Here is a 23,903-nt window from a genome sequence, read left to right as displayed (position 1 = left end):
TTTAAATCTGCCATGTTTTAAATGAAAATATAATAGCAATTGTATAAAGCATAAAAAATAAATGTTAATTAGAAGTACTTTTGAAAATTATTTATTTAAAGAAACCATAAAAAAAATGTTTTCATAAACAAAATATGTTTACATATTAAATTCTTCTCTTTACTGCAAAATTTATGAATTATAAAAGGAGGACAATGATCTCTATGCTTAGAACGATGACATAAGAAAAATAAAACAACCAGACACTCAGATGACGTGAGCATTTCGTTACTCTTGAGATTTGAATGCATATTTATAATTAATATAATGCTATGAAATGTCAACATAAAGTACAAACTCTCTTGCAGCACATAAAAAATGAAGAAAAACAAATAACCACGTATACGTCAATTTTTTTCTCCATTTTTCATAATAAAATCTCTAATGTAATGACTTACATAAGAAGTTACTTATTAGTTTTTCTCTGATTGCTTTACTTCTGTATTTTCGTTTCCTTAGAAAATAAAATTTAAATATATCGCATCGATAGATACTTTTATCTCTATTGAATCTACTAATGTAAATTATTTATTTAAAATAAATAATTAATAGCTGCAATTTTAAACGTGTCTTTTCTAAAAAACTTGAATAAATAATCCTCGTCAAGATATTAATAAGCGTTAGAAGTAAGGGTTAAAACGTTGCTGAAAATTTGATCCTTTTGAAAAAGAATCTTTTTTGGTTAGAAGTGCTTTAAAAATGCAATAGGTTCTTATAACAGCGTTTTCAATTTAAAATTGTTTGCTAACGTAAAGTATACATATTTATTTATCAAATAAATAATTTTTTATGAATGAGTTGAGTGCTTCAAATGCAAAAGGTAGCTTTAATACTTGAATTCTCAAACTAGTAAAAATAAATCCTTCTGAAAATAATATCAGAAACAAAACAAAAAAAAGGAAATCTTAACCAATGTCCGACACTTTTAACAAATAATGTGCCCATTAGGAAGTTACTTTTGACCCTTTATCAAATCCAAACCCATCAAGAGACAATTTTCGGCACTTTTTGCTACTAATAAACCCACCTAGAAACAGTTGCTGCCATTTGTAGCAGTTGCTGCCATATGCAATTAATAACCCATGTTGAAACAACTTCTACATCCAACAACTAATATAATGTTGAGTTTAATAACCTGATGTCCAGGTGTGGTTAAATAAACTAATTTCGGTATTTTATCGTTTATAACCCCGAACTTGACAATTAACATGCCTTTCACTCCGCAAACAAGATAATTTTATTTTTTTAGAATTCCACTTAGCTGTGTTACAAAGCCCTACTTACTTACAAAGCCTAGTCTGATTGGATGCTAAGTTTAATAACGCAACAGCTAGCATTGACTTAACTGATACAAACCTAAAAGGCCTCATGGAGAGGAAAACCTCCCACGGTTAGTCTAATGGCAAGGGGACTCAAGCCCATGATCCGTCTACCACTGAGGATGTTTTACGTCAGCACTGTGGTCGGTGAAAGCCGGATACGGAATTCGTATCGATCAGCCATCACTGGGATTCGAACCCGGTTCATCTCATTGGAAGGCGAACCCCTGGTGGCTCAGGCTCTATCCCCTGGCCCACCACGGCTTCTTTTAATTGTATTACCAAAATTAAGTAAAATTACTCAATGTTCTCACGACATTGAGAATAAAATCTCTAAGAATGTCATAACCTTTTGTCTTAGTTTAGCTTATTAAAATAACAAACTGTTTAAAAATAGTTTTAAAAAAATTAATTAGATAAATATGGTTTTCATTTATTATTTAATTCACTCCCCTAAACTATCTTTAAGCATTTAGTACATTCGAAACTTCAAAATATTAAGTGCAGTCTCCATTCAAAAATTCCAAGTAGTGATTTGCTTATAAATAACAATAATTAACTGAGTAATGTTTTCAAACTCAGTAAATACAAACTCGTGGAAAAAACATATATCTTTAAATTAGTTTTCAAAGACAAAATGTTCTCAGTTTCCATACATCTTTCATTTCTTCCCTTTTGATGTTCAAGTTTCAGACAAATTTATAGTTCCCTTTTGAAAGCAAGGAATATTTTTAAACAACTATTTCAATTAGTTCCGTTTCGGATTTAATACAAAGAGAGAAAGCATCTGCAAGTTTAAGATCTAAAACTTGGAAAACTAAATCTTGGCAGAGAAAACTGTATTATTAAAAAGAAATCGAACTTTTAAATATCCTTAAGTAAGTCATTATTGTTGAAAATATGCTTCTCTAGAATTTGTAGTATCTTTTAATACGCTAGTATGAAATGTGGAAAATTCTGTCGAATTTCTCGATCAAGAGTTCTCGATCGTTCTAGTTGTTTTTATTGATGTATTTGATGCACGAAGTTTCATCAGAATGTTTGTATGTTACATTTTCATTTGTTGAAAATTAAAACTTCATGGGAAAGTAGAGAATTGTAGTACTTAAGGGAGAATTGTGCTGAAAACTAGAGAATAGTAAAAAAAAAAAAAAATAAGTATAATAAGTATATAATTTTGAATAACCCTTGCGCTTTGTAAAGAGCCGCCTACAATTCGCAATGTGCTAGGCTAATTGAATAACCCCGATTTTTTGTAAAGAGCAGTCTTCATTTTGCAATACACCAGGCTAATTGAATTACCAAGTTCTTTTTGAAAAGCTGTCTCCATTTTTCAATACGCCAGGTTAATTGGAAAAATATCCAATATCTTTAAAGTAGTTGACACATTTCAGGCTTATTGCAATGATCTCACATGCCTCTAGGCTAATTATAATATTTTTTATTCATTATTCAATTGATCTGATTTATTTCAGGAAGTTTTCAACGAGTCCAGCGTTATGAAGGTTAATATTAAACAGTCTCATTCAATTTTTTATTACAATAGTTTATTATAATTGCTCAATTGTTTATTACAATAAATCTAAGGACTTCAATTTGATTGAGTAGTTAATCATACATTTTTTATAAGCTTTAATGCATATAGAGTAATTCGAATAAGACTAAGAAATATCAGATAGATTATAAAGTACTGAAGACTGCCAATATATGTGATGCATTGCGCCGACAATTGCAAAGCACTTGATTTTTCAAGCAGCCTACGGCATATATGAAGTGTTTTCCTGAAATTGTGTCAAATAACAGAAAAAAACATTCAATTAATAACTCCTAAATAATTCCAATTCGTTAGTTTTTAAAAATTCGTTTTTTCCTCCTAACGAGTTCGTTAACTGTTATAGTTATGAAACGAATTCGTTCATATAAAATTATGAAAACAGATTGAATTGAATGTGGATGTTTCGGTAAAAATTTCCGTGCCTTTTAGTGTTCCCATACACTGTTAAAAATTCTGAGTCATATTGCTGTATAAAGTATGGGTGCATCAGGATGCAGTATGGGTGCATCATTGTAAAATCCATTTTTACCGTAAAATTATCCCGTAGTTTTTACATTAATTTTTTTAACTAAAGTGTTTCAGTGCTTTTACGGTAATTATTGCTACAAACATTTCAGTACATCAGATTTTTTGTTCCGTTACATGTTCTGATAAAAAAAAACGTAATTTGAACCGGAATTTTTACAGAAACAAGGTAAATTTTACCATATTCTAGTACTTTTGACAATACTTTTATCCCATTGCACCGATATGTGTAAAGTATTTCGCATTTATTTTACAATAAATATAGAATTAGTTTTTAATTTAACTAATTTTATTTTATAATTTTAAGATAAATTCATACAAATTTTAAAGTTAAATTGTTCGAAATTTCTGCTATTACTAGATACATTAAACAGGGATACCGGAATGGGAGAAAACAGATATAATTAATAATCTATACAAATTTCATAGTTCTAGAAGCCCCATATAAAAACTTAAACAATTGTCTAATCTGTCTATAAATGTATAACAAATGAACTACAAACTTTTTGTGATTAAACAATAAAGACGTTATCTAAAATAAAATCTAGCATAATCAGGACATTAATTAAAAAAACACTATAGAAAATAAGCTGTCCTGTAACTAAAACTTCACTTATCACTCGTACCCGATATGAGTATTAATTTTGTAAAGTTGAAGTTCAAAAAAATTGAAATTTGTTATAAAATGTTAAAACAATGTAAAATTTATTTCATGCAGAAATATTCAATAAAAATAGAATTTCATTCAGAAAACTAAGAATCTTCAGCCTTTTTCGAAAAAAAAACATTTGTGAAATATATATACATTTATTTAAAATGCTTGTTTCTTAAATATGTATGAGTTATTCTCATAAAATAAAATTATTCTCAATAGTAACATTGCGATTGCTAACAAACATATTTTTATTCATTCCATACAAATGGTTCTGAGATGTAAGTCAGTTCACAATTTATTCTTTCAGCATGAGCTTACATCATTCACTTACATGCAGCATGTTAAAAGGGTAATTAATTAGATTTTGAAATTATTCATTTATCTAAATTTAATTTATCGCCGCTTTTTCAAATTTTAATGCATAGATGGCAGCACGAACAAAAAACATAAATCAACAAAGTCCCAAACTAGAAGTGATAAATACATTTTGTCAACATAGAGAATTTCGCAAATAAATAAAGTATCGAGTTAATTTACGTCATTTTAATCTACGGATTATTCATAATAAATTCATAAATTATAAGTATTTATTACATAAAACCTAAGTGCAATAATTCATATTTTTTATTCAATGCTATTTGTAAAATAGTTTTTCTTCAATAAGTCCTATTTATAAAAGATTTTGCTGCATATGAATTATTTTCTACTAATAACCAAATAACTATAAAATATATCCTAGTACACTAATTTTTGAGTGCTTTAAACATAAGCAAAATGTCTTCTTTATGTAAAGAGCTGATCAATAAAATAAAGAATTCAGACGAAAAAAACATTATGTTACATGACACTAAAAATAAGCTGCGCAATTCTTTCTTTTTTTCCTGTAAAACATACATCATTTTTTTTTATTAAAAACCACCTTTTGACTCAATTTCTAAGAATGATACACAAGCACTAATTTAGCCTTAATAAATTCAATCAACTTAACTGAAACAAACTTTTTTCTTGTTAAATTTTGATTTGTATAAGAGTAAAAACATTTCTTTTCCATACCATCCTTTGGACATCTTTTTAAAAATATAGACTCTTGCGTAAGTTCTATTTGAATATTTATCGAATTTGAAATTCAGTTTTAGCAAACAAAGCTAATAACTTCTCACACACTTAAACTGAAACATTCTAAAAAAAATTTTTAAAAAAACACACAATATGTTTTATTTTATTTTAGAATCGTCTTCAAAGAGACGACATCATTTTAGGTTTACGACTATCAATGTTCAACTACGCAGCCTTGTAATTTGAACCCAATCCAGAAGATAAGGGAACTCCAGGAGCAAATATTAAGAGGAATTTGCTTCCGTGGAAGACTTTTTGAAGGATCTAATCTGCATTCGCTTTGCGTGGAGAGGAAAATCACGAAAACTTTCTACGGTTTGTTTGATGGCAAAGAAATTCTAACCTATGATCCGACTACTACTGAAGATATTTTACATCAGTACTATGGTCGATGCGAGCCGGGTGCGGAATTCGAATCGATGGGATTCAAATCCGAGTCACCTCATTAGGAAGCAAGTGCTCTATCCCCTGAGCAACAACGCACATACTCTGTTTTTATTTTATTTTATAACCGTCGTTGAACAGCCAACCCAATATTTTGGGTTTACGACTACTAATGTTCAAATGCGTAGCCTTGTAATTTTGAACCCGATCCAGAAGACAAGGGAACTTCTAGATCAAGTATTGGGAAAAATTTGCTTTCGTGGAGAACTTTTCGGTGAAGCTAACCAGCATTTCCGTTACATGGAGAGGAAAACCACGAAAACCTCCAAGGGTTAGCCTGATGCAAGGGACACATACTCCGTTTGAAAGAATTGGCTAAAAGTAAACACTTAATTATTTTCCAATGAATTCCTTAACCCTAAACACAAGAATACTATCTTTATTTTTTGCCAATCTTTTGTGTCAATCATTTTCTGCTAATCATTTTACTTTACACGTCCTCCATAGCGTTTCAGATCTACTTAGACTTTCACTTGTCGTTTTAACGTTTTGTCTTGGGCTCCATGTAGTCCTGGGAATAATACGGTTTTAACATTTTGTCTTGGGCACCATGTAGTCCTGGGAATAATACGGTTTTAACATTTTGTCTCGGGCTCCATGTAGTCCTGGAAATAATACGGTTTTAACATTTTGTCTTGGGCACCATGTAGTCCTGGGAATAATACGGTTTTAACGTTTTGTCAAGGGTCCCATGTAATCCCGGGAATAATACGGTTTTAACGTTTTGTCTTGGACACCATGTAGTCCTGGGAATAATACGGTTTTAACGTTTTGTCTTGGGCTCCATGTAGTCCTGGGAATAATACGGTTTTAACATTTTGTCTTGGACACCATGTAGTCCTGGGAATAATATGGATTTAACGTTTTGTCAAGGGTCCCATGTAATCCCGGGAATAATACGGTTTTAACGTTTTGTCTTGGGTTCCATGTAGTCCTGGGAATAATACGGTTTTAACATTTTGTCTTGAGCACCATGTAGTCCTGGGAATAATACGGTTTTAACGTTTTGTCAAGGGTCCCATGTTATCCCGGGAATACTATGGTTTCAACGTTTTGTCTTGGGCATCATTTGGGCACCATTTCTTGCTTGCAACCACACTTGTGATACACTCGCATACATTTGCGACCAACAAATCAATTTAAATTAAAAACATTTTCTCGTCACTCAAAGCGAATATGCTATGCACAAAAAAAATAACTTCATAAAAATAACTAATAAAATAACGTTCTCGAATGAAAGTGTTGTGTAGCTGTAGAAGTCTGACTTAAAAGCAAAAAGGAGTAAAGACTAGCATAACTTAGATTCTTTATTTACCTAAAAAGGTAGACTTTTCGAGAGAAAATCAAACAACTTAACAATTTTGAAATCACCTAGTATAATTATACATATTATATTATATTATATATTACTAATGATGTCAACCTATTAGTATTCCTGGAATTAAACTGAATACAGAGTTTATTGTCAAAAAATCCAGAATCGACTATACTGCGCTAAGTGTAACACGAAACAAGAAAGCACATTATTTTTTTAATGATTTCTCCATTAATTAACCTTAAAAATCTAAATGAAATGAACATGCATTTTATATGTTGCTATGTCATACAGGTTTGTAAACAACAATATACCTAATAATGCCATTGGGAAAGTATTAATTTGTTTTTTAAATCAATGAAAATTGTTTTTTAACTCGTAGCGAGAAAGGAAAAAATAAAAATGTAATTATATTTTTTAAAAAGAAAAATAACATTTTAATTTGACATTGAATTTGTAAAATACAAAATAAAATTTTAAACTTTTTGACTTAAATTTACATCACATCAGAAAAATTTATTTAAGGAAAAATTATATTTTTTTATAAAAGCAAAACTTGTAAAATTATTCAACACAACAGTTAAAGAGAAATAATTTTCGTTTTTTTCATCAAGAAATAGAAATAATTTAAGTTTCATTTAGTGATGACTGGATAAAATGTTGAGAAAAATATGAAAAATAAAAAATAACTGATTGGAAACAAAACCTCAAAATGGGCTGTAGTGCATAGAAGACGAAGAATATAAAATAGTTCAAATAGGCAAAAGCTGTTTCTATTATATGAACAAATCAAGAAAAGTTTGTGTATCATTTCACATTGGTATATAGAAAATGGGAAGTTGAAATTTGTTTTAATTAGCGCTACAGGGTTCAAAAAAGGACATGATGCTTTAATCAATAGGTTTTAAAACATATCAAAAGTTAAAGTATGCGCGTGCTACAAATTTATCTTACCAAAATACATAAAATTAATTATCTTTACAAAATACATTCAAGAGTGAATAAAATCAGAATAGGTTATTCGCACAAGTAAACGACATGCCATTTTAAAACAACTGTATTTTATTAGCATACATTAGTATACATTTTATTGAAAATCTTGTTTTATGAATATTAGAATTCTTAAGATTCTCTCCGAAAAATTCCTTAATTTGAGTAAAACAGGAACAGTCAAAGCATGTTGAGAGCTGCACCTAAACTCCAGCTGGTTGAAACTCCACTAATCTGAGTTGCGAACTGCAAGCATTAAAATATTATTTTATTATTTCAGGGAATCTAATAAAATGAGTAAGCACGGGATGTAAACTATTTTAGGAACTGATTTGATTATACTAAAGAAATTGCATTCTAGTCACCCTAGTAATCTCTGAATATGTTATAGATACGTAAAGTATCATTTTTAAACATTTGTGCACGACGGTTTATAAATAGCACCTTTTATGCACAAACATTCATGTCCAAAAAATTTTCAATGCATATGGTTATTATATATAGTAGAGCGACGATTATCCGAACGTCCAATTATCCGAACTGTGTCTGAATTCGTTTTTTTTTTTTTTTTAAGTTTAGAATACCTTTTAACCTATCGACAATTTTTCTAAATTGAGAAGAATAAATAATACCCCCCAGAAGACCATATTTAATTTACAATCCTTTTAATAGTTTTCTCATAGTAGCTATACATACATGTATTGTGATACAGTTAAACCTACATACCCCTTTAGCCCTTTACAACAGAAAATTATCTTCCAAGAATGCAAGCTTCATTTTGATAGTCTACAATGGTTGGAATGCAGAAGGAGTTTATGAATTGATAAGTTCTGAAGTTCTATAATTGGGGAATGGGTAGTTGTAACTTATGATTAATAATTAGCGATTACAGTGCTTGGAATCTTAAATCTTGGAATAAAATTCTTAACAGAAAAACAAACGAAACTGAAGTTTCAGAACCAGTAGATCATTCGGAGGAAAATGATGAAATTGTTGCTGAAATTTTGAATGAAAATCGGAACTCTACAGACGAAGTGAAAGAAGTAGGTGATCAAGTTCAAGATAGTGGACCTTCTCATATAGAAGCATGCAATCCATTAGATTTCGCAATGAATTGGCTAGAACGTCAAAATGATGTTGATCCAGTTCGGTTGATTTATTTAAAAAGAATAAGGGATAAATGGCTGCTAAAAAAACGCGTCTTCTTTGAGACGAGATCTTTGCTGGATTTCTTTTGCAATGGAAAATAATGACAAATGTTTTAAAAACAGTAATTGACAAAAAAAGTTATAAAAAACTGAAATATGATAAAAATAATTCAAAATGAAAAAAAATTAAGAAAAAATTTAATTAAAAATATTTAAAAATTGAAAAAGGAAAAAAATTTTAAATACGCCAGAGCTATTTTAGATAGTACTGCCAGTCCTAAGCCTACAAAAGGTGCGAAGGGAAGTTAATGCATAAATAATAATCATTTACACTAGATTTTAAACAACTTTCCAATTATCCTAACTTTTCATTATCCGAACCATATTCGGTCCCGAGCAGTTCGGATAATCGGCGCTCTACTGTGTATGTATATATATATATATATATATATATATATATATATATATATATATATATATATATATATATATATATATATATATATATATATATATATATATATATATATATATATATATATATATATATATATATATATATATATATATATATATATATATATATATATATATATATATATATATATATATATATATATATATATATATATATATATATATATATATATATATATATATATATATATATAAAGGAAGAGATAAATAATAAATACATAATTCCAAGTGTTTCGTCAGCACCGAAATGATAAGGTCACAGCTGGTGAGAAAGAGTATTTGAAAATTGAAAAATAAGAACTTGAAGATGAAGTAAAACAAAATAAATATATATTCGTTTTAGTCTCTTTTCTTAGCACAATTAAAAAGGAGAGTAAAACGAAGAAAATTAAGAAAATTTATTTAGTTTCACTAAATTTTTATTTACTGTGTATAAGCTGCAAGTATATAGAACTCGTAAAATAAGTTAAAAATGCAGAGAATGTATATATATGGAAAATAATATAATAAAGATTAATGAAAAGAGAAGAAAAAAAATTATTAAAATAAAATATTTTTAATAAATGTTTAAAGAAATTTTATTTAAAAAAAAAATTACAAGAAAGTTTGAAAACAAAATAATGAAAAGATATAATTTCATCATCTGCTCACACGATTATATCTGCAAAAAAGGAGTGCTTTCTAGTATTAACTTTGAAGGGGAAAATATTAGAGGTATTAGAGGAAACATATTAGAGATACCTTAAGGAAAAATATTAGTGGTCATCCCGTGTCGTATACAATGGCACCCCATGCCATCACACAAGCTGTAAAAGTAGTGTACCACTGAACAGCATAAGTAGGATTTAACACCCACCGCTGCCTCTCGTTTGGATGGTGTCGCTCTCGATGGGATTGGACTCAATCGAGGTTACACTATACAGCAGCGCTCCTCTTCTACAGCTGGTTTCATGGTATATGGTGCAATCCTGTACGACACACGATAATCCCTTGCATTAATTCACGGCGCCATGACAGCCCTGTGGTACGTTTCAGCCACTCATGGTCACGGCAGGGCGTCCATGAGTCATTTTTCATCAAAATGATGCTCTCCCACACACAGAAAGAATGTCACAGTAATGCCTCTCGTACATTACCACTTCTCTCTGACCTTCTGGATCTCCAGATTTGTCACCGAAAAAGCATATCTGGGCCCACTTGAGACGACAAGTTGGGCAGATTTTGAGTTTAGTAGATTTAGCAATGTTTTAACTCCAAATGTAGAACAAAATACAGCAAGATATTATAAGGAACATTTATGCCTCAATGCATGCTCGTTTCGCACCCTGCATTCCCCCTATAGGTGACCCTAGATGGTGCTAAAGCCTCCATTCATTTTTATCTTTTTCTGCCATAAATTATCCTTTTAACATTGATTTTTTAATCTCTTACTTTTATCATCGTTGTACTTACGTTATGTAAAATTTTGTTTTATTCTGCCTACACTTTCTAGGTGCGATATTTTTTATGACAATGAGTGTATCATAATAATGTTATTGCTATATTTACCTTTATTTCCTTTTCGCTGCTAAGCCCGATAGAATGTTGCAATAATGCTGCAATATAGCAACATTCCAGGCATCCAAATGTTCTTAAAGGTAGTTCACATAAGAACCTACATGAACTCACAAATTCACCTACAGTAAAACTGCCGCTTGGTTCATCTATAAATTGGAATAAAATCTTCAGTTGATTATTTTTAATATTTATTGCAAATAACACATATTGACAACAAAATGTTTAAGGAGTAACGTTTATCTACAAGCAAAACTTTTCGATATTATGAAGGAAAAAATTTATATTATGACCTGTTTTATTCTGAACAATTTACACTAAGTATAAGATATTTCATGGAAAAAAAAAACATTATAAGGTCTAATAAAATGAATGAACTTAAAACAAAGTGAAATTTTGGAAAAGAGAAAGACCGAAGAAGGAAAATGACGACAGAATGAAAAACAGTCGATACTTTCGTTTGCCTTATTTTCATTAAGGTTTGTTAGTTTTATTTCTAGACAAAGAGCTATAAGTATGCTTATACTCCGCTTTACACTTGGTGTATTGATTAAGCTTGCAATGAGAAGTAACCATAATTGTGGCACACACTCTAATACTATACATACATTTAGTATTGAATCATATAGAATTGATACATTTATGACATTAGATTAGTTGTATGTAATTAACTTACACACCAATAGCGTTGAGGCAATTGCGTCGATAAAATGTGCAGAAACTGCGTAGATTTCACGATTCTTTAGCTCCTCAGGCACACGAACTGTATCGCCCAAAAAATCAACAGCTTTTTTATAGCAATACTTGTAACCATACTTCCCATGTCGATCTCCTCTGAAATGAACATAACAAATGCGTATTTTATTTTAACAGTTCAGACTTATCTTGATAGATTAGGTTTTATAAACAAACTTAATTATTTCCGGAATATCATGAACAAATTTTTGAATAATACAAACTACAGTTTTGTTTCGAACCTTCAGAATTGCTTAATTGCATTACAATTTTTTTTAAAATTTTATTCTATATATCTGATACATATTTTACATATATGACACATATATTAGAGTTTAAGAATTAATCTAAGTTAAACTCTGTATCCCTATAATTTCGAACCTAGCCCAGAATACAAATAAATGCATGGATCAAGCATTTATAACCGTGGTTGAACAGTCGACTGAATGTTTGGTTTACGACTACTAATACTCAACTTCGTATTGTTGTAATTTTGTACCAGATCCAGAAGACAAAGAAACTCAAGCATTGGGACAAACTAATCTTCGTGGAAGACTTTTATTAATGGAATTAACCCACATTCACGCTACATAGAGGGGAAAACTACGAAAGCCTCCCATGGTTAGCCTTACGGCAAGAGAACTCTTCATCGTGATCCGTCTACCACTGAGGGTATTTTACGTCAGGACTGTAGTCGGTGCAAGTCGGATGCGGAATTCGTATCAATCAGCCAACGCTGATATTCGAACCTGGGTCACCTCATTGGGAGGCGATCGCTCTATCTCTGGAGCCACCATGGCTGATTCATTGCAAATTATTGATTTCCTTTAAACGTAAAGTTACTAGTCATCTCGTTTCAGGCTAGTTATCTGTTGACAAGATCTTTACAATAATTTCGTAATTCTCCGGTCAATTATTATATTCTGTATGGACATGTCATAATAATTTTTTTTTCTAAAATTAACGATGTTTAAAATTGCTTAAAATCATACTGAAATTAAAAATAAAACAAATCATTTTGGAGTTCATAGGACTAGATTAGGTGGATAAGTACAATGGCACAAAAACTCAAAACATTTTACAAATTTAATACTTCAGTACTCAATGTAACGAATTTAAACGTTATCGAAAATTGATTACGATATAAGAACATCAAGAAGAAAATATAGAAAACTCACCTAATTCTATATATTTCTGAGTTATATCTATAAGTAATTTTCTCCAACGGATGTACACATGGCGTAGAAAGTTCGATAAGGTCTTTAGAGTTCTTTTTTCTTTTAGACACAACTAAAATTTTAAAAATAATCCCTAAGTGCTAAATTATTTTATGAAAAACAAGAAGTAACTAATGTTTTGAACATTATCATTTCTGTTATTATTTTTAACTTGAGTCTAATTAGTCCCACAATGGACTGATCGTAAGACATGTTTCCCAGTGGATCACCAGCAGCGGTTGGTAGGAAGTCTTCAATCCGATGCGATGGGACCGAGGGCACGTGGTATAGGTCCTCATTTAACCGTTTTACAGTAAATGACTCGACATCACACGCTGGTCAAAGGACAACCAAAGCAGAGGAGCCATGTACTATGCAAATAACCGAAACTACGATGGCACGTCTTCGGATCATTCTTAGGGATGTTTCCCAGAATCTAAATAAAGTACTACTACTACGAGTCAAATTTGACAGTAACCACAAAAACATGAAGAGTCTTTATTTGTTATATATTTAAATATTGCATTTTAAATATCGTGTGCTCTTATTTATCTCTGTTTTGTGAATCTAGGAAGTCGTTTATTTATCTATTTATAAAATTCTATTTGGAAGACAAAATAAATCGTAATTTATAAATCAGAATTTCCTAATTTTCCATCCATTTCTTAAAGTTAATTGTCTAGAGTTAATTTATATAGTTTAGAAGACAGCCAGACTGATTTTGAAATTAGTGATGGCACAGTTTTGTGATCAATAAGATTTGAATTTGAATTAATGCCTGACTTAACAGTTTATAATATCATTATTAACTTAATGAAAAATTTACGATTACGATAGCATTAGAAATACTGCAACAATAGCTGTACCATCAATCATACGAAAAAGGTAAGAAAAATTTATCTCTGAATACGAGTTTGAGAATAACCAATTTGCGTGAAAGCATTTAAAGTGAATGTAAAGTCCTGCTAAGATTTTATTCAGACAAAATACTGAATAAATGTCCAGGAGTCATAACACTCTTACAATTATTACTTACCATATCATCAATAGCAGCAGCGCATCTATTACAGATAGTGGTGTTTGCTTGCCCAAAGTCTTCTTAATACTTGCAATGCTAATGTGCGCCATTCATGAAAACTTTTGTATAATTTGTTCACATATGTTTGTTCTAGATATAGTTCTCCATATACAGCTGCCAATTGACAATGTTTACTCACTACCTGCTATACTTTTTTCTACTTTAAAAGCATCCCTCTTTGCACAATTTTATATTCACTTTAAATGCTCTCATGCGGGCTGGTTAAATATTTATACGCAATCTGCGATTTACTCCTCTTACTTAATAACTATGATTGATGGTATTGCTGGTTATCCAGGGTTATTGTTGTACAGTTATTATCTAGGATATAAATTTCTTTTAGATTTAATGTAGTCATATGTTGCTTTATTTTAAAGTTTTGATACAATTATTGCTACGAAGTTGATTACCGTCTTGTTTCTATGTTTCAATTCTTGATTTCAATATTTTTCAATTAAATATTATCAAGTGTTTTTGCAATCAAAAATAAATAATCAAACCAAACCAACGCAAATTATCTCAACATTGAAATATTGATTTAATATTTTAATAATAAATGTAACATCTTACCTGAATTATTTGATGGGATTTCTAGTATTGACAGCTTTGCAGACGTTGTACCAAATCCTAAGTAACTAAGTAAAATTAGATTTATTTAGAGTAGCACAAATAAAGTAATGCAAAATACAATTGTTTCCATTTAGTTAGACTCAAAATAAATATGTTATTCACGAAAAGTAATTTAAAATGCACAACAAACCAATCAATATTTGCACATTGTTTAACATCACAAGATCCAGTATTAGCTAAAGGGCACAAAACGATACTGTGAACTCAGGATAACAAATTTAAACTGTAGTGTAAACCAATTTGAATCTTTCTGAGCATTGAATCTTTCTCCAACTTTGAAAGACTTTTGTTTTAGTAAGTTTTACATCTACACTACGTAAATGCAACATACCCAAGGATCCAAACCAAAGTTTAAAGTATAGAGTCGGTAAAATCGAACAACCTGTTAAGCTATAGACCATTGAATCAATCTCCCATTTAAGCACATCATTCACAAAGTGTGTGGATATGGGGTTTTCATAACCTATGCATTGATCGTTTAGCTCAAATAATTATTTCTACAAAGCGAGTATTGTGTATGCCAGAAAAATACATTTCTCTCTATGGAAGCTACAAGCAAAACTTACCTACGACTATAGATAGGTACTGGACTAAAGTGCACTTTAGGTAAGATCTTATAGTCTTCAGTATTCAGTGAAATTGAATCTGTATCAGCTGGTGAAAAAGATAATTGAAGAGACCCTCCTCCCACAGCCAACAATGCAACTGAATTATTCTCTTTCTCAATTGCGCCTAAGGAAACAATAATGTGATTGAGTCACGCATCTTTATTTATTCCAAATATTATTCACTTCTTTGTTTAAAGCAATACGTTACCAAGTAAAAAGTTCAATGTGTACCAGCCATAGATACCTAAAATAATTTTTTGGTATATTACATTTTAATAAAATACTAAACAAGACCGTTTTTTCATTAAATATTTCTGACAGAAAAATAATTAATGTAATAAATAAGGTGAATGTAAGCAGTTGTTTTTATTGATATAGTCAGTGAAATAGTGATTCAGTCATTATATAGTCACTTATATAGTCAATGAATCATCGATACATATAAAAATTATTACAGTTTTTAAATTAGTATTTTTATCACAATATTTTTAATTATTCTATTTAAGAATGATAGAAAAAATTAGGAAGTGTAAGGTATAAAATTTTTCGCATCATTTTGAAGAATGTAATTTTGCTTGGCAAAATACAAAATTTGAATTTAATCGGTCGAATAGTTCCTGAAAATCGAATTTCAACTTTCTTTGACTTTTTTTAAATTCTATTTCTTAAGGTCTATTTGACCAACTTCGCTCAAATTTTGTATTTTGACCTATAAAATTACATTCTAAAATGATGCAAAACATTTTACAATTCAAAATTTTTTTGATAATTTTTAAATAAAATAATAAAAAATAATAAATATTTGCTGAAAGTTACTTTTTGCTCGGAATTATCTTCGGATAAATGAATTTTATAATTGTGAGACAAAAATTTTCAATTAGCTTAAAAAAAGGTTCTCGAGATGTAGCGAAATAAGCAAAAAGTAAAATTAACATTATCTTTGGAGCGCTCTCATGATCTATTGGAACCGTATTTCCCAGAATTCGGCTACCCGCTATATTTCGGAGGTCGAAAATCAGAATATTTAGGGGGGGGAGGTATATTTATTCAGAGAAAGTATGATTTCGCAACTTAAAACATCACTTGCACTTATTATTTAGTATATTTGAGTTCTCTCGTTCGAGCCCTTATGATTGAGTCCTAGAACATAAAAATCGGATTTATTTATTTATTTATTTATTTTTGGTGCACTGTACATTGGTTATTAAACTTTTATATCAACCACTGCTGAAGGCATGGCTTAAAAAATATATTTAAAGTTCTAGTTAGAACTGTTTATTTTTTTGCAATTTTTTATCTAGGTTTTAACAAGCATTTAAATTAGGCTCGATCAAATAAATTTCAAAATATTCTCACAATTTCAAACTTAAGACAAGTAATTTGATTAAACAAGTGTTTCACTTTTTGAAAGTTCTGGAATGAAACTATTCCGACTACATAATTATAGAAACATTAATATCTTATAAATAATAAAACCAGAGATGCCTACTTACTCCGGACAGCAAATAAATATTTTCGAGTGTTAGTTTATTAATGTGTGATTCTGACTTTAATAAATTCAATTTATTAGGTTTATATCCACCTCTATTTCTAAATAATTCGAAGGCTTATATAATTCGCCACTATGTTATGGTTTAGCATGCTACACCGTTTAAGAATTAATTGCCTAATTAGTGAGATATTTGCAAATTTTAGTATGTAGCTGTTTACCGCTTTTTAAATTATTATGGCGTGTCCGAAGCAGTTGGCATCTCTGTAAAACCCTGTCTTAGTTTAATAATTATAATTGATAATATTGCTATAGTAACAATTAATCATTCATTACCTTCATCCTCGCCTGATAACACAGAAACACATTCCTCAGCACATGAAAATGAAGAATTTTCTACAGTCTTCTGCACCTGAAAATTCGTAATAAGAACGCTATAAAGATGAAAATGCCTAATAAGAACGCTATAAAGATGAAAATTCGTAATAGGAATGCAATAAAGGTAAAAATTCGTAATAAGAAAGCTGTAAAGATTAAAATTCATAATAAGATCGCTACAAAGAGGAAAAATTGTAATAAGAACGCTGTAAAAATGAAAATTCGTAATAAGAACGCTATAAAGATAAAAATTTGTAACAAGAACACGATAATGTAAGAATGATTGATTAGTTACATATAAGTTTTAATGACACTAGATCAAAAAAGAACGTACTGTCTCAAGCAATAAGTAGGAACATATCATACAGTAAGATACATGGTATAAAAGTATCGTCATAAAATACTTGGAATTGATAAAACATAGCGAAGGAGTTTAAAAGTAGTTAAAATCAGATAATTGTTGTAAGTACAATATAAATTATATATTATAAAAAATTACGTTTTTTATCACATTTTCACCTTAAAATTATAAGGAACGGAAAATCTGACATATCGCAATTTTTATAGTATTTATTATAAAATCACTAAATCTCAGTAGTTAATAAATATCACTGAAAAATTACGGTATAAAATGCTACAGTAAGAATGAATTTTACGGATCCAAATTGCCAGTACTTTTTTACCATAATTTGATCTGTAACCTTTTACAACGCATACAAAATAGATAAATAATAAACATTTTAACCTTTAATGTAAACCTTTTTTCAACATGATGTAACTTTACAGATGTGACATGTGTGCTAATTTCGAACCTTAAAAGTGAGCTTATTTTAAATATGAATAATTAAGAAATTCAAACAAAAATGATGTTATATTTCTTACTTCATCTAAAATTGAAGTTGATACGTTAGCAGGCAAAGATCTAAACCCTGCAGTTGCTTTCAATGCAACTAGAGTGGTGTTCCATTTTTCCTTCGGTATAATTACATGAGCATCTTTCAATAAATCAGTTATAACATGCGATGCCTACATGAAAAGAATATCTTTCATTAGCATTGGGTTGAAAAACGAAAAAATATTAATATTTAAAAAATATACTGATAGTCACTCGCACTTTTTATGCACCAACAACATACGCTAATAATAATATATCAGATATTTTATACCATAACATGTTCCTGTTAAAATGGATTTTTTACGGTAAAAAGTAACGCCAGTGTCGGTACGTAATTCCATCCTGAATTTTTTACAGTGTAGGAAAATATTATTTAATACATAATTTACGTTCGTTCACCATACCCTATGTAATCATTTTTTTTAAACCATATAGAGTAGTTATTTATTTTAATACAAAATTTGAACACGCTACAATTCTCGGACACAGTTGCGTCTTCCGTTTCTCTCTGAATAACAGCAGTTTTGAAAGTATTAAACAAAACGTTTTAATATCTACTATCTATTAAAGACTTTACAGAGTTCATATATTTGCAAATTTGTACCATTTTACCCTCTAAATTTTATTTTGTTGGAATAAATTTTATTAAAAAATGCATATTAGAAATGATTTACTGCTATAAAAAATGTATTCTACAATAAAAACGAAATAAATATGAGACAAAATTTATTTAAACATACTGACTTTAAAGAAATTTTATTTAAAAATGTTGGATGAGGCAGAATAATAATAATAATGTATTCATTAAATTATTGTGAATAATTTTATAATAATTTAATGTATACATTGAAACTTTTGATTCTTTTGATGGATTCTGAAGGATCAAAATTTTAAATGAAGACATTGGATATTTTAATGAAAATTTTGCTTTCCCGTGTCCTTCTGCATTAACGTACTTATATACTTTTTTCACTAAAATATTGATTTTCAAAAAAAAAGAAGAAAAGTAAAAAATAATAATGGCAAAAAGTGGCCGTTCGTTTATTCAAGTTGACTTGCCACTTGGTGAATCTTTATTTTCAGCTCAAACCAAACATTATATTAATAAAACGATATTATACAGTTACCAAAAGCTTCGGTAAAAATTCCCAATATTTTTGGTAATCCTATAGTCTTAATATTTCTTTTCCAGCTTCAAATAATTAACTCTTTATTAAATAATCTATGACTTTTGCGAAGAATTTGTTGCAGTGTCTTTAGCTCTCTAAATTCTATTTTAAAATGAGCAAATCATTAGAATTATTTGCATAAAGAATTGAAAATAGTAATTAGTGACAAAATATTACGTTTTTCATAAGTAAAGTAGAAGTGCATACTTTGTTAGGGTGTTTAGTAAAACTGGACAAGCTTTTCATGATTTTGTCATAAAATTCGCCTTTGAGTGTCAGCGTACCATCTTAAAAAAATAATACTTTTAAGAATTATTATTTACATACAATTATTATCAATTTAAACAAATATTATTTGTTGTAAGGTTTAACACAATCCCACATTTGCAAGTTCCACCATATTAATCTATAATAAGCATTAAATGTAAAAAAGGGTTTATCAAAATTGAGTAAAAATATGTCGAAATAGCTCCGAAGCAAATAATAGGCAATATTGAATACTGTTAATGCTGTTCAAAATTGAAATACCATATCTAATCTCAAAACTTATGTGGATGGAGAAATGTATGATAGAGATATTCGTTGGCTGACTGCAGGATTCGAACCAAGGGACTCCCGAGGTTCCCGAGGCTCAAACTATCATAATTGTACAGTAAGAACTTTTGAAATGTAATCTATTGAGTACTAGCCACCAAACCTTGGCCTAATCTGTAAGAAAATATACTTTAAAATAGGCAGACTCAAAATAAGTTCAAACTATTAGCTTTGGCTTTAATATTATGAAATTACTCGAATAATTTTAATCACTACTTTATGCTAACCATTTTTTTCAAAATTCTTTTCAATACCACTATAGCGTTAATATATCATTTTAGTACGTAATAATTAATAATATCAGGTGTTATGTTGTTTCTTATGCCACTTGCCAATACCAGCAAGTCTGATTGGCGAAACCAAACGAATTTAAGGCAGAGGGTGCGCTTCTTGTTATTAAGTGGCGCCATCTATAGCCAAGAATACGACTTTCAGCCACACACACATGCGTCACACCCCGTTTTACAGAACAGACTTATTAATACGTCTCCAGGGCGTAATTTTGATCTGAACCAGAGAACAATCAATCTCCAATTCAGTACCCCCAGAGGCATTGATTTGTTATGGGAACTTGGGATAATTTTGTGACCCGACTGATTTAATGTGCACCAGACGCCATTTACTACAGGGGGAGTCTGTCGCTGGAACTGTTCAACGCCTTACCAGCCCGGCCCTCAGATGTTATAGTTGCCAAAAATAAATATTCAATAAATATGCAAAAATATATATGTGGCAAAAATATATATGCGTCAGTTTTAAAATAGCGTGTAATTTCTACTACAGTGTAAAAAATCCAGATCAAATTATGGTAAAAAGTACAGCCACTCAGGGTGCCGGTACTTTTTACAGTAAAATTCATTTTTACCGTAAAACTTTACACAGCAAAAAATCTGCTACACAGTTATTTTTACAATAATACTATAAAGTCAGAGAAACACTGCAATTAAAAAATATTAATGTAAAAGTTACAGTATAAAATTTAACAGTTATTATGTTTGTGTTAAAGTGGATTTTACAGATGACACACTCATGTTGACAATACTTTTAATAGTAATTTGATTCGGAATTTTTCCCAATGTAGGATTGTATGTTTTTTCAACATAGACCTGTTCTGATATACCCAAAAGTTAGCTAGTTTTCAACTTTCAGGAATAAAAGCTAAAAACGGCTATATCGTATCTAAAACTTAATAAATATTAAAACTCTCGTGATATGGCCAAAAGAGTCGTGTTTCAATTACATACGAATTTTTTCTTATTAAACTTTATCAAAAACAAATATTTTTCAAATAGATAAAGCGTCTTTAAATTTTCAACTTACTCGCATTTAAAGAAAATAGATAAACGTGAATTCGTGTACCACTGCTTCCAGCATCAAACATTATTAAATATTTTTCTACAGGTTCAGGACTTTCAGGAACAATGAAGATAATTTCAGGTGTTCTCAAAGGAAAATATGGACTTACTTGAAGGTGAAATATATATAACAAAAATGCTGTAATGACTATGAAAGACAAACATTTTACTTTATATTCGTCTGAGAAGGTCATTAAACAGACGTCAATGCTGAGAAAATGCCTGAAATTCTGGAGAAAAAAATTCAAATATTTAATTTTTATATTTCAAAAAACATCAAAAAAAATAAATGAATATTGTTTTTCGTGTTAATAATAATTGGAACATCATTTACCACTTTATTTTCATTTCAGACGAGCTTTGAATTAAATGTGTGATTTAGCTTTAGAAGTGCAATTTATATTGTTAAGTAATAAAAAGGTTAAAATTTTAAAACATGTGTTTTTACAAGTAAATTGGAGAGAAGAAAATAGTTTTATTTTAGCCACAACTTTTACAAAAAACGTAGAACACGTTAGTTTGAAAAGACGAGGAAGAGTTTTGATAGAGATAGAACTTTAATGCAAAAAGTGATGTATCTTACATTTTTCGTTTCAGGTGCGACAAAAATATAATTAACTTCTTCTCCTTAATCTGCTTCAGAAACATTGTTTATACAAGAATTATATTTAATAATTTTCCATCTAGTTTTGTGTCTGTTAACTTGTTCACATTGGAAAGCGGTCGAAATTTTGATTGACAATAGGTTATATGTGTTTGTTTACACCATTTAGGAATTAAATTTATTTAATTAAATCGAATGTGGTGTATAGGGGGCTAAATGTCCAAAAGAAGACATGCTGTGAGAAAATAATCGTGTGGTTGCTTCAAACGACACTTAAACAGACTAAGCTCTCCAGCCATTGGCTTTTTGCGAATTAAGTCAAGAAGGTACAAGAATACGTTAAGACAAGAATACATTTGACTAGTATGAAAGTACGTTTTGGCTCAGAACCCAACGGAGGGATGACATTCTCACTCATACGTGAGATCGTGAGACCACTTCCACAATTTAGACGTAGATATTAAAAGGAAGGAAATTTTCTGCAGATTCCTGTACCCAAGGTAATGTTCAGTGATCAACCAAAGGACTTGCGATTCCACAGATTTAACAAGCATGTATATTGCATTTACTAAGTGAGTCTAGAGTGATCCCCGCCCCCTTGGACCTGCGTCCGATTCTCTGACAACTGAGCTACCATGACAAAGTGGTAATATTTACATATATTGATTGTAAATATATGTTACCAAATATAATATTTAAATATAGTTATAGTTAATTGCACTGGAGTCAATGAGAGGTCCTAATAAAATTTCAGCGTTCTAGCTAATTTAAAATTGAACGATATACGAACAGTGACTTCAAGCACTTCCATAAAAAAAAATCTTAACATGCAAAGGCATGTTTACAAATCATTTTAATGTAATATTTGTATAATGTAATATAAGTAAGAAAACAATAAATTTTAAAGGAAACTAAGCAAATGAAGTAATTTATTACAATAGAGTACAGAAAAAAAACTAATATCCGCAAATATTTCTGAAATTCGAAATGCATTGTAGTTTATAATTAATCACATATACATCCTGCTGATAATTAGTATATATATATATACAGAGAGAGAGAGAAATTTTTATAAGGAATATAAATAGTAAGTTTGCTTTGCTTCTTCTAGTTCTTTCAATTATAATAATTTAAACACATGTTAAAAATGAAAAAACTTACCAAGGTCAAAAAATATATAAATTTTAATGCATTATATATTAAGAACAGTTCGCCTCCAGCCTCGGCCAATCAAGCTAAGAAGAACTAAACTAATTTTCGCCGAGGATAAACGTCAGCGAAACATTATATCGTCATTAGGTGAAAAGTGGATATAACACAGATGATACAATAAACAAAGCAATAAAACTTTCTTTACAAAAAGCAAAAGATAGAATCAATTCGATTAGATCAGTAAGATAAGATGTAATTGAGACATATAGACGTTGGCGAAAAGTATTAAGTCCATTACACAGCATTTCCCTTTCAAAGGGTTTCCATATAATTATTATTTCAGAAGGCCTGAATTTGTTTTGTTATAGCAATTAGTAAATCTACTTTACTTCAGAAGTTTGTGTTACCCAGGCCTTATGACATCTAGATACTCAAATAAACTTCTACGTTTTGTCTTGTTTTCTTTTTTGTCAGACATGGTTTACACCACCGTTTGATTTTGTTGCTCTGCAAATCGATTAAATGCATCGCTTAACTGACTCTATATAAAGAATAGTTGACATGCTCCTTTAAATGGTTTTATGCAAATCCAAACGCTAAATACATACTACAAACTTGTCTTAATGAAATTCGTGAAGTTTATAAAATGGTACAAATGCATTAAAAAACTGTAACAGAAAATGGAATAAAACAGATGTATTTAAAAGTGAATTAAATCATAATTCTAAGCACAATAATACAAAAATACGTTATACATTATATACAACATAAGATTAATAACTATCATATAATATAAATATTATCTTTCATAATAAATTATATACAATTCAAAATTCCAATAGTCCTTAGAAATTTGACGATG

The 23,903-nt window shown here is 29.7% G+C and overlaps 1 protein-coding gene across 3 annotated transcripts; it reads right to left on the bottom strand.

Annotated features, from left to right (window-relative positions):
- Window positions 1-8,012: 8,012 nt before the first annotated feature.
- LOC107438622 (ectonucleoside triphosphate diphosphohydrolase 6) lies at window positions 8,013-23,184 on the bottom strand. Of its 3 annotated transcripts, none has more exons than XR_015434796.1 (12): window positions 23,051-23,184; window positions 21,251-21,515; window positions 19,544-19,623; window positions 18,155-18,298; window positions 17,231-17,306; window positions 15,614-15,649; window positions 15,364-15,529; window positions 14,738-14,802; window positions 13,051-13,162; window positions 11,818-11,971; window positions 11,132-11,286; window positions 8,013-8,204 (listed from the first exon to the last, which is right to left on the bottom strand). XR_015434796.1 is itself a non-coding variant. In XM_087166255.1 (12 exons), exons 2-12 carry the CDS (start codon window positions 21,477-21,479, stop codon window positions 8,139-8,141), a joined length of 1,287 nt encoding a protein of 428 aa, XP_087022381.1. In that variant the 5' UTR covers window positions 21,480-21,515; window positions 23,051-23,184; the 3' UTR covers window positions 8,013-8,138. The 3 variants fall into 3 exon arrangements, 2 of the variants coding, with proteins under 2 accessions (XP_087022381.1, XP_087022382.1); XM_087166255.1 differs by having other exon boundaries at window positions 11,814-11,971; XM_087166256.1 differs by lacking the exon at window positions 21,251-21,515 and having other exon boundaries at window positions 11,814-11,971; window positions 23,051-23,126.
- Between the last annotated feature and the right edge of the window lie 719 nt (window positions 23,185-23,903).

This window comes from Parasteatoda tepidariorum, chromosome 6 (genome assembly GCF_982258835.1).
Source record: "Parasteatoda tepidariorum strain Cologne lab strain chromosome 6, Ptep-v5.0, whole genome shotgun sequence".
Classification (NCBI taxonomy): Eukaryota; Metazoa; Arthropoda; class Arachnida; order Araneae; family Theridiidae; genus Parasteatoda; species Parasteatoda tepidariorum.
This window is presented reverse-complemented; position numbering and strand designations above follow the sequence as displayed.

What these genes read in the sequence shown, in the direction of transcription:
- LOC107438622 (XM_087166255.1), bottom strand. Translation starts at nt 21,479, where the DNA reads ATGACCTTCTCAGACGAATATAAAGTAAAATGTTTGTCTTTCATAGTC. An exon ending in TTACTAAACACCCTAACAAA is followed by an intron (nt 18,299 to 19,543) that starts GTATGCACTTCT and finishes CTTTTCATGTAG; the next exon opens with GCATCGCATGTTATAACTGA. An exon ending in TGCCTCAACGCTATTGGTGT is followed by an intron (nt 11,287 to 11,813) that starts GTAAGTTAATTA and finishes TCCAATTTATAG; the next exon opens with ATGAACCAAGCGGCAGTTTT.